General features: G+C 45.9%; 1 protein-coding gene across 3 annotated transcripts in view; it reads left to right on the top strand.

The window, feature by feature from the left end:
- Positions 1–13,351, top strand: part of NOD1 (nucleotide binding oligomerization domain containing 1) — a 46,442-nt gene that overhangs the window by 26,339 nt on the left and 6,752 nt on the right. For 2 of the 3 annotated variants that reach the window (XM_037509799.2, XM_037509800.2), the window contains exons 6-12: positions 1,671–1,754; positions 3,143–3,226; positions 4,276–4,359; positions 5,964–6,047; positions 6,874–6,957; positions 10,119–10,202; positions 12,994–13,077. In XM_037509799.2, the coding sequence (XP_037365696.1) occupies positions 1,671–1,754; positions 3,143–3,226; positions 4,276–4,359; positions 5,964–6,047; positions 6,874–6,957; positions 10,119–10,202; positions 12,994–13,077 (588 nt within the window). Of the gene's footprint in view, positions 1–1,670; positions 1,755–3,142; positions 3,227–3,958; positions 4,063–4,275; positions 4,360–5,963; positions 6,048–6,873; positions 6,958–10,118; positions 10,203–12,993; positions 13,078–13,351 lie in introns of those variants that run through there. The other variant, XM_037509802.1, reaches the window with a different exon arrangement.

The raw sequence follows: 13,351 nt of genomic DNA, 5'->3' as shown, positions 1-13,351 counted from the left end.
GGTGGCAGAGGGCATGGAGCAAAGCTTTACAGTCAGGTGGACCTGAGTTATGCTAGGCCAGGTGTCCTTGAACAACCTCTCTGAATCTCATTATCCTCACCTATAAAGGAGATTTTCATATCCTAGCAATTACAGTAATAACAACTAGCATTTATTGAGAATGACTGAAATGCATTGCAATTATTACCCCATTCAATCCTTTTAACTCTAAAAGGTAGGTACGGCTGTTATCTCCATTTTGGCAAATGAGGAAGTAGAGGCACAGGAAAGTTAATACGTTGCTCAAGGTCACACAACTGGGCCACGGCAAAAATGGAATCATTAAGAATCTACCTTTTGAAGTTGATATGAGGCTCAGAGATAGCCCATGAAACATTTCTGGCACATGGAAACTTTCATGATTGTAAAAAAAAAAAAAAAAAAAAAAAGCAGACTTTGTGCTAGTTGGCATTAATCCCTTTCATGATCAAAGCCAGCATCTCTAGTTGCCAGTGATCTAAGTAAATAACACAGACCCTTGATTAGTTTCCTGTTTGATGGTTTAGAAAAGACAAAGACCTTTCTTTCTTCTGTTAGCAGCTAATATAAAATATACCTTATAAATCTCTACGTGGTTTCAATTCTCTATTACTTGGTTCATGAATTTCTTACCAGAGTGGATTTGGAGTTGATTCTGGATACCTGTTATAACGATAGTGCCCATCGTGTGGGCTGGAGAGGTTGTGAGGAGCCCAAGGCCTGGGAATTGGAAGACCTGGAATCTTCTCTGGGCTCTCAGGCAGTGACTGTCCACAACCTCAGCCTGTCTCACACCCAGGATCTCCCTGTGGCCATTGTATAAGATGGACACTCCATCAGTACAGTGATCTGGCCCCAGATAGCTGCCCAAAGTGACACTTCCTTCCATACCAACAAGGGAAAAGCATGAAGAAATGGGCTATCCAATATTTTGAGGCCCTTGAGAGCATCAGTTAGGATTAGTTTTGGCTAAAAGTTAGAAAATCTCAAAATATTAGTAGCTCAGATACGTTTCAAGTTTATTTCTTTCTTTCATGCAAGTATAAAGGACCAGGCTCTTGTCCTCCTGAGACCAGCAGGAATTGGGCTCTCTTCTACCTTAATCTTTGCCTTTTTTACTTGACTCCACCACTTGGTCCAAGATGACTGCCCAAGCTCCAGCCATCCAGTCAACTTCTAGCCACCAGGAAGAAGGGAGCCACTTTGCTGTGGCTTAAAATTACCTTTTTCTACTTGGCCCTTTTACTTATCACAGAGGTCAAATTATGGGCTCATTTTGGCCCATGGGGCTATATTTGTAAGCTAAGTTTTACTGGGACACAGCTGTACCATTTGTTCATGTATTGGCTGCTTCACAGCACATTGCTGAGAGGTTGCAGCAGAGACCAAGTGATCAGCAGAGATGAAAACATTTGTTCTGTTTCTTTCCAAAGGAACGAAGCTGACCCCTCGTGTTGATCAAGGCTGTGTTGGAGTCCTGCTGATGGGCTGGCTCTGGTTGGGGGTGTGGGCCCCACAGTGACGAGGCTTTTTGTGGGCTAATGGCTGATTCCTGGGAAAACTCTAGGCCTTTTAGGATTGTGGATTCTTGTGGAATGTATTATAATGAATAGCTGCTCTGATTTGTCATTTTCTTTTCTGTTTTGTTTCAGACTTAGCGTAAACCAGATCACCGATAGTGGGGTAAAGGTGCTTTATGAAGAACTGACCAAATACAAAATTCTAACATTCCTAGGGTAGGTATTTTTCAAAAACACTGGGCCAACTCTGAAGTAATAATACTGGGAAGCAGGAAATCGCTATTGATGCAAGCCAACACACAGTGGGGCTGAGGCCAGGGCAGCAGGGACAGGTACCAGAAGCCCTGGGTTCTGCTCAGGGCCGGGCCAGGGCCAATTATTTGAGCAAGTCAGGAAATCCCAGCCTCAGCCTCTACACTTGTGTAACTGGAGTCCTAGTATGGGAAGATGGTTTTACAAGTGGATATTGGAGGAGATGATCGGGAAAACACCGGGGGTACATTCTGTATGTCTTAGACTTCCCTACCATGGGCCTGTGGCCTCATAGCCAGAGCATTTGGGGCAAGATACAGATCAGCACTCAGAACACAAGCTCTATAGTAGCGACAGGACCACTGGGTCGAGGCCAATACACCTTTTCAAATACTTGAATGTTTTGTAGCAAAAATACATGAATATTCAAACCACATGGGATAAAGATGAATAGCTGCACTTCAGTTGCTAAAATAATTTTAGAAAACACTGAGTTTTCAGTCTTCTGGATTTAGGAGTTCAAGATAAGGGATTGAGGGCCTCTTCAGCCAGCCCAACGGCCACGTTTGCCCTTGGTTGAAAGCTTGGGTTGAAAGGAGAAAGGCAGAGCATACAGGGGTCAGAGTTTGGAACTCTAGGGCCTCATAGGCTGGGTTCAAAGCCAGTCAGTCTGCCTTCAGTCAGCTCCGCTGGACCTCAGTTCCCCCAGCTGTAAATGAGGACATAGAGGCACATGCTCCCAGCTCAACTCAGGAGTTCTTTGCCTCTGTGGGACACGTGGACCCCAGTCTAATTGCCACTTTCACATTCTTTACGCCTTGCTGTTAAATTGGTATCAAGTGGTAAAATGATTAAACATAGAAACTAAAAATAGACTTTGAGGAAGTTTCCGGAGGGAAAGTTTTCCCACTCAGCATGCTGACTGTAATCTTAATCTAAAAATCCCATCTCCTGCCATAGAGCAAGCTCTTGTGTATGTGGGGGCTTCGGTGATTTCACAATCATCATAGCAACTCTGTAAGGGGTTGTTAAATATTACAGCCCTTGTATTACAGATGGAGAGACTAAGGCACAGAAGGCATATGATCTTGTCCCAGATCATGAAGCTGGGAAAAGTGGGGAAGCAGTCTTTGAACCCAACCTGTGAGGCCCTAGAGTTCCAAACTCTGACTCCCGTATGCTCTGCCTTTCTCTTTTCAACCCAAGCTTTGTTCATTGGCAGACATCACACACTCAATTTAAAAAAGGTGTGTGTGTGTGTTACATGTGGAGGGGAGGAGATTGGGGAGGGGGCTGTCATTAAGAGAACATTGGGAGTCACGTAACTCTCACAGTTGCACTTTCTCTCAAAGCTTATACAACAACCAGATCACTGATGTTGGTGCTAGATATGTGGCCAGAATCCTAGATGAATGCAAAAGTCTCACGCACCTCAAGTAAGTGTGTGTGGGGGGGGGCGGGGAGGGCGGCATTTCCTTAATAGTTCACTTCTCCTTGCTGTTCTTATTACACCTTCCTTGTGCAAAAAATAAATTCACCATAAAAAACTTTTACCCTGAAAAGGCTTCTGTTTGTCCCTGGGCCATATGAGTCAAGTTAGGAGATCAGTGTGTGAGTTGTGGGTGAGGGAGATTTTGCAAGGGCCACCTGCCACTAGTGGGGAAAAGTTTGGGGTTTTGATTGACTAATGACCTGAAGGAAGACCAGGTCACTCTTTCCAAGGTCTTTTTCCCTCCTGAGGCAGTTCCTCTTAGTCCACTAGGCTACTGTGACAAAATGTCATAGTCTAGATGACTTATAAAGACCCAAATTTATTTCTCACAATTCTGAAGGTAGGAGGCCCAAGATAAAGGTGCCAGCAGCTTCAGTGTTTTGAGTCATACAGGGCCCTTCTCACTCTCCTCACATGGTGGAAAAGGGGTAAGGGACCTCCCTGAGACCTCTTTCTACTTAGCTAATCCCATCCCTGAGGGCTCCACCTGCACCTTCCACAGCCCCCTTAGCACCTTCCACAGCCCCCCTCCTCCTAATACCATCACATTGGGGCTAGGATTTTAACATATAAATTTGGAAGGTGGCATGAACATCAGACCATACCACCCCATCTAATTGCAAGCAAGGGTTTGATCCTCTACCCTGTCATAGAAATGTCCTGTCACTGTTGACAGAGCCCCAGGCTTGGAGCCTCAGGTGCTTGGAACACACACTTTGACCATGTGCAGTTCAAGTGGAGCTGCGATGGGAGTGAGTGATGGTCCAGAGAGCACTGAAGGTACCTCCCCTACCCCTACCCCACAAGAGTCCACTAAATATCCACAGAGATTATAAGCTTCTCCCGGGAGGCAGCCCAGGACATGACTTCAGAGTCCTGGGAGGAAGCCTGTCCTCCCAAGAGAGGCCAGAGGGTCTCCACACTGGGACAAGGGCGACAGATGTTGGAATCCCCTCACAACCCAAGGCTGACTTGTGACAACTCTCTCTGCAGACTAGGAGCAAACAAAATAACAAGCGAAGGTGGGAAGTGTCTCGCCCTGGCTGTGAAGAACAGTAAATCAATCTTTGATATCGGGTGAGTGGAGGTGAATGCGTGTGAGTGTGTAACATGGCCCGTTACTGATCTTTTCGAACAGAAAGATCCCAAAAGGATCTGGGGGATTAGCAGTGCGGGGAGAGGCTGCAGAGCTTTCTAGCAGACCACCTGGCTTCTGATGGGAATGTGTGGCAAGGCCAGGATTAACTGCAACATTAGTGGCATGGACTTCTATTTTAGTCAGGCAAAATCCAGTTCTTTTGCTCTCTGTACATACAGAGATGTTAACATAATAGGGGTCAAGACTATATGTACACCATTTTTGTCTACCCTTTTCACTTAATCTCCTGGCAAGAGTATTTTCTAATTTGTTAAAATTCGACACCATTTAACTGTAAAGTTCACACACTTTTTAAGCACAACACTGGAGACTCTTATTCCAGGGGTTTTACAGCCGTGCTGGGAGGGACACAGGCAGGTTGCTTGCTTGGTGAGAGCATGTTGCTGAAGTGGCCCCAGTTCTGTGGAGAGTAGGCAGGTGGATTTGCTTTGTTTTGTGTAGACAGTGCCCCTGAGCACTACAACTGACACTTATTCCAGGCCAAGCACTGATGGAAATGCTCTGTATGGTCAGCTCATCCAGTCCTCACAACTCTACCAAGGGATGTTATTATCCCCATTTTATGGTTGAGCAGACTAAACTGCATGTGAATTGTAATTTGCCCAGGATTGCAGGTAGTAAGTGGCATATGTCTAGCAGCCTGGCTCGGGAGCCCAAACATCTGACAGCGTAGACCTCATTTTAGCCAGAGCCCCTCAGGTTACCTGCTGGGAGGATGGTTGGGGGAGCACAGCTCTGTCATTGCAACTGCCCATGAAGGCCACAACAATCTGCACAGGGCAGCTTGGTAATGCCCTTCTTAGATAGAAGTAACATTGCTGATGTTCTGAGTGTATGTTCTGGAGGCTGTGTCTTCTAGAGTGTGTCTAAGCCCTGTGCAGAGTGGGGCTGTGCTGGGAGCTCCCTTTCTAGGCTGCTGCCCATCTGCACAATAGTGAGGGACACTCAGGTACAGACCTCCCTTGACTTCCATTGGGATAGTCCTGAAAAACCCACTGTAAGTTGAAAGTACCCTAAGTGGAAACTGCTGACAACACAGCACACGGTAGGGAACTGATCACCTGGCTGACTGGGAAACCCAGCCTCACAAGAGAGTAAGGTACTGCCTATCACTGGCCTGGGGAAAGATCAACATTCTAAGAACAGTTTCTATTGAATGAGTGTTGCTTTTGAACCATCGTAAGTCAGAAAAGACTAAGTCTAACCTGGTAGTTCGGGGCTGTCTGTACTGTCTGCTGGGACAGCCTTGAGTGCAGGCTCCCAGTCAGCTCCCCCAAAGCCTGGGTGAGGTTTGATCCCTCATTGTGTGACTTGCTGATCAACATATGTTCAGTAGCCTTCCACCAGTCATTATTCTTACATTTCCCTTTGAATTGAAATTTACAGCAGCCAAGAGGCTTGTTGGAATTGCCTCCAGGCACAGAGCAAAGGCATCTACCTATTGAATATTCAATCAAGCAGCAGCCACTGGCAGAAAATAAGGGGTGGGTGGGAGTTAACTTTGTCTTGCCTCTGTCCTCAGGATGTGGGGCAACAAAATCGGTGATGAAGGAGCCAAGGCCTTTGCAGAGGCTCTGAGGAACCACCCCAGCTTGACTGACCTGAGGTAACTGCTGCGTCTGAGACCCGCTGTCCCTAAGGCCAGCCTGCTCCTTCTGCTTCTGCTGGCTGGGGAAGAGGGAGATTTTCTTTCCTAATGGAGGAGGTACTTATGGGTGTGATTTTTCTTCTTTTTAAAATGCTTTTATTGACACATAAGAGCCGACAGTGAAGAACATTACTGTGAAGTCTTCAGTTCTGCTATTTGGCGTGTGCGTGTGCAATGTAACCAGCACATGGATCAGGGTAGCACATTGCAGGCCCCCAGCCCTCTCCCCAGGCCCCCAGGGAGCCTGGAGGAAGTTTTCGCTGGGCAGCAGTTTCCCACCCTTCCCTCATTCTCAGGCCACTGCCACAATAAGGGGGTGCTTCATCTCTGTAAACAGACACGCTCCTCTTCTGCTCCCCCTTAGCCTCTGGCCAAACCTCAGCAACTCCTTGTCTCACTATTATCTGTTTCTTCATGCCACTGAGAGAGAACACAAGATGGTGGGGGCAACAGCAGAGCCCTTCTTCACGAGAACAGAGGAAATGTCACCAGGTCTCCTTGACGGGCACCTTGCAAATCAGCCCTCTAAAGCAGAGCTTGCCAGGTCTCCAGGGCCCACCGAAGTTCTGTTTCCTGTGCTCCTTGAGCAATCGTGCGCCTGTCTTCATGCTCCAGAGCACCCAGCCCGGGCCCCTGCCAGCGCGGCCCAGTGCTTCTGCTTCCTCCAGTCAGCCTGGGCAGGGGCCACATCCAGGCGGGGTCTTAGTGGCTGTTTTGGTTGCAGAATCCCGAGCCAAATATAGACATGTCTCTAATAATTTACCCCATGTGTTTTCCTCCCTAGTCTTGCATTCAACGGCATCTCTGCAGAAGGAGGAAAGAGCCTTGCACAAGCCCTGCAGCAGAACACAACTCTAAGAATATTCTGGTAATAACCATAGTCATTTTAAAGGGTTGAGTCTCAGAAATTATCCCAGAGGCTATGCACAGCCCAGAATTTTAACTGAAAAGCTGTGTCTCCATTGAAAAGACTGGGGTTTTCCTTAAAGTTAGTATAATTTATTTTCTTCCTAGGTAAGAAAGCCCTTAAGCACACAGAGGTACAGAAGCGGGGAGTGGGCTGCAGGAACAGTGATTGAAACCTTCGCCTTCTTTGCTAGCTCAGACTCCAGGAAAACTAGAAGCCTGGCCCTTCTGTCCAGGATATCCTCGAACTTCTCAGCCTTGCAGCAGCCAACTTCTAAAGCATTTGGCTCAAAATGTTCTCTCAGCTGCCTTTCTCCCCACACAGCCTCCATCCCGATAGCCACACCAGGCTTCAGCTTTCATGCCCCAGTTCACCTGTCACCTGTCCAGGAGACCACAGTCCCCCAATCCCTCTCTGCACTGCAGGGGCGCTGATTACGCATATGTTGCCTCCTGATAGTGATTTTTGTTGCTTCTTCTATTTTTGTCATTTACTCTATTTCTATCTATTTCTATTTTATTACTCCTGTATTATGTTTTCAGGTGAGGGAGCTGTATGACACATCTCTATCCGCTTGCCGCCAGCACTCATGAGATACTGGCTAACTTAGTGCAAATGAGAATGTCATCATAACAATGGTCACTAGACCTGCAGGCCCCTTTTCTCCTCAAGAAAATCTTTCAAAAGATTTCAAATAGTAGTATATGGTTTTTTGGGAAAAAAAAATGTAAGACACTGAAGTCTGAACAGTAGGAAGTTGAAAATATCTCTTCCCTCATGTTTTCCAAATACAGTCTTTTCCTTCTAGCCTTTGACTGTTACTCCAGCCTACTAGCATTGAAAGATAGAAAAGCATTGAAAAATCTTAACCACATAGTGTAGATATCTTATGTGTGTGTCCCATTATGTTGGGCTTTTGCAATTCAACACTGTTGACATTTTGGCCCAAACTTCTGCTGTGAAATTTTTTACTGTGAGCAGCCCCCTGCCCTCTAACCACTAGATGCCAGTAGTGCCGCCAGCAATGACAAAAATGCCTCCAGGCTCTGGCTAATGTTCCCTGAGGTGGAGTTGAGAACCACTCCTCTCCAGGACAGTCATGGCAGACCTGGCACTGCTTGAGTGCTGACTGTATACCACAGAGGATTCTCAGCCTTTCACAAGCGTTAATTCACTCTTACAGCCTACAAGGTCTGTGCTATTACTGTTCATATTTACTAGGAGAGTTAAACCACCTGCCTAGGGTCACCCTATTAGCAAGTGAGATGGTCTGGCACATCTGGCCACACAGTGCTCTGCCTTGCTCTTATACCACCTAATACTCCCTAAGGGTCAGACAATATCCAGTGGAATGGGTGTGCTCAATTTATTTTATCAGTTGCCTTCAGTGGTAGATATTTAAGTTTGTTCACATTTTACATCAACACTGCATGTAATAATCCTTGTATATACATTTTTGCACTGTAGGGTCAATTTCTAGACATCTAAGCATTAACTCAAAGGCTAACATATTTTTTTCCTTTTTTTTTTTTAATAAATTTTATTTTTATATTCCCCATACAATTGCAGCCCCCCCATTCTGACCCCAATCCCTCCCCTCCCACCCCCGCCCCCTAAAAGTGTCTCTGGTTCGTAGTTTTTGTTGATTTTGATTTTCACTTTCTTATAGTTATTCATTTTCCTATTTAAGTTTTCTAGATTCCTGCTATGAGTGAGACCATCCGGTATTTTTCTTTTTCTTTTTGGCTTATTTCGCTGAGCATGATCCCTTCCAGTGCCATCCATGTTGCTGCAAATTGCATGTGTTTATCTTTTTTGAATGCTGAGTAATATTCCATGGTATATATGTACCACATCTTCTTGATCCAGTCATCTATTTTTGGGCATTTGGGTTGTTTCCAAAGCTTAGCTATTGTAAACAGTGCTGCTATAAACATAGGGGTGCAGGTGCTCCTTGGAATTGATGTTTCTGTGTCCTTTGGGTAAATACCTAGGAGTGGAATTGCTGGATCATATGGAAGCTCTATGTTTAGTAGGTCCAGAAATCTCCACACAGCTCTCCATAGTGGTTGGACCAGTTTGCACTCCCACCAACAGTGCAGAAGAGTTCCTTTTTCTCCACACCCTCGCCAACATTTGTTGTTGCTAGTTTTTTTAATATGTGAAAGGCTAACATATTTAATATTTAGCTAGATACTTCCAAATTGCCCTTCAAGGAATGGTTTTTAAAATATTCTATTCTGGGGTCTCCCTGGTGGCGCAAGAGGTTAAGATACAGCACTTGAAGCTGTCTGCAGCCACTGCAGCCCAAGTTTGATCCCCGGCCAGGGAGATAACCCACATGGCGCAAGCAGACCTCTCCTGGCTCACCCGCTGCTCCCTTCAGCAGTGTATTTCAGTCAATCTGCCTGTTCTGTTCTCCGCTCTGTCTCTGGTGAATTCTCTCACCCCCAATACCTCTGGCCTGCACCTCTGTTCTTATGTGCATAAATAAATAAGTCTTAAAAAAATAAAATATTCTATTCCATTCTTCTCCCCTATTTATTCTTTCATCTACTGGCACAAATGGGCCAATCCTATTTGTATCTGGGAGCTTCTAGCCCTCTGTGCTTTATCTAGACCCCTTCTGGCTTTAAAAACTGTTGAGAGACTTCCTGAACTTTCAGTCATTGAACCTGGGTCTTTCAAAACTGGCCTCAGAGCAAAATGCTGACTGCATCCAGCATCCAGTTTTAACATCCAGCCAGCAGACTTTTCTAGGTCTTCACACAACTAACTGGTAACACGCTGTCAGTGGTGGTCAAGGCACCTTGGGGGCTGAAGCCTGAGTAGCAGACAGTAGGCCCCTGTCTTCTGTGAGACTGAGGGCTAAGAAAGGCCAGGTAGTGAGCACAGCATCTCTACAGCAGCAGAAGTGAGGACTGGAGCTTGGGTGAAGGATTTCATTAGAAACGAATCATCACTTACTGTCTGTGGGGCCGAGGCTGACGTTGGAGCCTGGCTTTTGCAGAGCTCTCAGCAAGAGATTGCAGCATGAGGTGGATGGAGGGACCAGGGCTCAGCTCCCACCCCTGTGAATTCAGGGACAGTTCTCCTAAGTAAACACTTTCTGTCTTTCCTAGGCTCACCAAAAATGAACTCAATGACGAAGCAGCAGAGAGCTTGGCAGAAATGTTAAAAGTTAACCAGACATTGAAACATTTATGGTAAGTCATTTCAGAATGCTAATTTTATTTATTTATTTTTGTACAAGAGCTGGGGTACAGGCCAGAGGCACAGGAGGGTGAGAGACAGAGTGGGGAGCAGAACAGGCAGAACAGGCAGAAGGACCGAAGACACTACAGAGGGCTGCTGCGCCATGTGGGAATCAAACTGGCTGACTGGGAAACGAACCCGCACTGCAGAGGCTGCGGACAGCTTCACAGTGCAGCGCTCAACCCGCTGCGCCTTTTTTTTTTTAACGATTTATTTATTTTTATACAAGAACTGGGGTACAGGCCAGAGGCATGGGAGGGTTACAGGATTCTCCAGACAGAGCAGGAAGCAGAACAGGCAGACAGACTGAAAGCACTGCTGAGGGGAGCAGCAGGAGAGACAGGAAAAGTCTGCCACGTCATGTGGGAATCGCCCTAGCTGGCCGGGAATCAAACCCACACTGCAGAGGCTGTGGACAGCTCCACAGCTCAGTGTTCAACCCGCTGTGCCACTGGGGAGGCCCCCACAATGCTACTCTTTAAAAATATTTTTAAAGAGAAAATTCATATACCACAAAGTTCACCCTTTTAAAGCTGCTCTAGTTGTTTTAGGGTAGTCACAAAGTTGAACAAACATCACCATTATCTAATTCTAGAACATTCTTATTTACCTCCCCTACTCCCTGAAAAATCCTGTGTGTTAAGCAATCCCACCCCATTCCCCTCCTCCAGCTTCTCACAACTACTATTCTGCTTTCTACCTCTATGGATTCACCTATTCTGGGTATCTCCTATAAATGGCATCAGACAATAAATGACCTCTTACCTGTATTCTTTCCTTAGCATGATTTTTCAGGGCTCATGTGTATTCTAGCATGTATCAATTCTTTACTGCTTCTCTTGGCAGTGATAACTAGTCCACATTTTGTATATTCATCAGTTTGTGGACAATTGGTTATTTCTATTTTTTGTTACGAATAATATCACTCTTGAATATGTTTTGGGTTTCTACTTAGGAATAGAAATGCTAGACAGACACGGTGAGATATAGACATGCATCTGTATAGATAGAAGGGTACCTATAGCTATATATATAATGGCATATATATCCTTATGTGCCTGTGTTCACACACACATACACACACACACATCCTAATGTCTACCATTATGCCAGAAACACACTGCCTTTATTATAACTCTAATAAGTTTTGAAATCAGGAAATTTGAGCCCTCCAATGTTGTTTTTGCTCAATTATTTTGGCTATTCTGGACCCCTTGCATTTCCACGTGAAATTTAGATCATCTTGTCAATCTCCATTTAAGTGATTGCTTTACTTTTACACACTTGGGATTTTTTCCCCTTTCTTTCTGGCCCACAGCTTTCTTTTATGTCCTTCCTCAGTGGCAGGCCGGCCCCTCTGGGAAAACAGAGGTAGAAGAGGGCTGGCATGTCTGTCGCTTTATGCATGGCAGCCCACATGCCCCGGTGAAGCTCCAGCGGGTACGTGGGCACATCAGCACCACCCGCTCTCTCACCCGCCCCCAGCAAGAAGAGGTGGTGTTAGTGGCAGCAACTCTGAAGGAAGTGATTAGAAAACAGCAGAGTTTAACTGAATACAGAGAACTCTGTGCCCACTTCCAGGTTCTATTTTTGCTCCCTTTGCAGAAAGGGCCACTAATGGTGGTCATGCATACCAAAGGTCATCATCTCTGCAACTGAGGCCAGGTTGGAGGGATGTGGCCAGGTGCACTGGGCTCCAGTGTGCTTGGCAGAAATGGTGACGACAGCTCCCTTCCACGGGGCTCCATGGGATATCATGAGTACCACTTTGTACACATCCTCCAACAGAAACTTCACACACTCAGTCTGGGGGCTCCATACTTATTCCTATTTTATCGGTGAGTTAATGGAAGCACAGATAGTTTATTTCTTTAAGAGAACTTTTAACCACTGTGCATACTACCTCTTTAAGGGGCAACCCCCTTCACAATTTCTACAGTCTCATCAGTCACGACGGCATAGGCTCTCAATTTCCTGACAGAGCTGCCTTCTTGGGTCAGTGCCCGGGATTTCTAAAGGTCAATTTCAGCAGTAGCTTTATGCTATAAATAACCAGGAATGAAGAGCAAGCCTTGACCTCCATTTATTTCCTGGTTGGGTTAGAAACATCACTGCCCAGGGGAGCATTTCAGGAATTTCCTAGGCTTCCCAGCGAGCGCTGAAAGCTTTGTCTTATCCAGCATAATGGAGTACTCTTAGAGCCCCCATTATCAGTGTTTTCCCACTGCGACACATGAGTGGCAGCAGGAGAACTCTCTCCTTGCTTGTTCCCAGAGAGAACGGTACCAGCTTAGAAGACTTTGTTTGCCTCCACGACAAGAACAGCCAGCGATAGCTACTTAACTTTAAAAAAGGCCTTGCCATTGCCTAGGCAGCCGGAGGGAGGCATCAGTGAGCCTGGTTCACGCTGTTTTTCCCGGATTGTCGTTCACTGGTGGTCCCCAACATTTTTCATTGGGCTCCCCCGCAATGAAAAGCTGTCAAGTGCAGACACATGTATGTTTGTGTATTAAACTATCTGTTATGAATACACAGATGTATTGTGCCCAAGGTTAGCATTTAGTCAGCTGGATGTGATCTAGAAAATTTTAGCCAGATTAAAAGTCACGTGGACTCAGTTCTTTCCCCAACCTTGTCTCTTACCCTACCCTCTTACCCTACCATGCCCTTAGAATTCCCTAATGGAGCGGGGAGAGTTAACCCAGTAGTATGTGTTTGATACATGACCACTTCTTCCTTCAGGCTGATCCAGAACCAAATCACAGCCAAGGGGATCGCCCACCTGGCAGATGCACTACAGAAAAACACTGGCATAATGGAGATTTGGTAAGCCCCACCCACCATTTGTTGCAGTAATAATGACAATTACTATTTACTCAGCACCATCAACTGTGTGCCAGGACAATGTAGAACAACTTCCATTTATTTCTCCTCTTTCCAACAATCCTATAAAGTAGGTGGCAACACCTCCATTATACAGATATAGAAACTGAAGCCTAGACCAAGGAAGGCCCCACTCAAGAAGAAAATGAGAATTGGGCCAGACTGCCTGACTCCGCGGTCTGTGCTCTCCTCCCAGCCCCCCTGTTCTGTCCGTCGT

The sequence above is a fragment of the Talpa occidentalis genome, unplaced genomic scaffold (genome assembly GCF_014898055.3).
Source record: "Talpa occidentalis isolate TD23 unplaced genomic scaffold, MPIMG_talOcc4v2.1, whole genome shotgun sequence".
Classification (NCBI taxonomy): domain Eukaryota; kingdom Metazoa; phylum Chordata; class Mammalia; order Eulipotyphla; family Talpidae; genus Talpa; species Talpa occidentalis.
The sequence above is the reverse complement of the archived record's forward strand: the minus strand, read 5'-3'. Positions and strand labels throughout refer to the sequence as shown.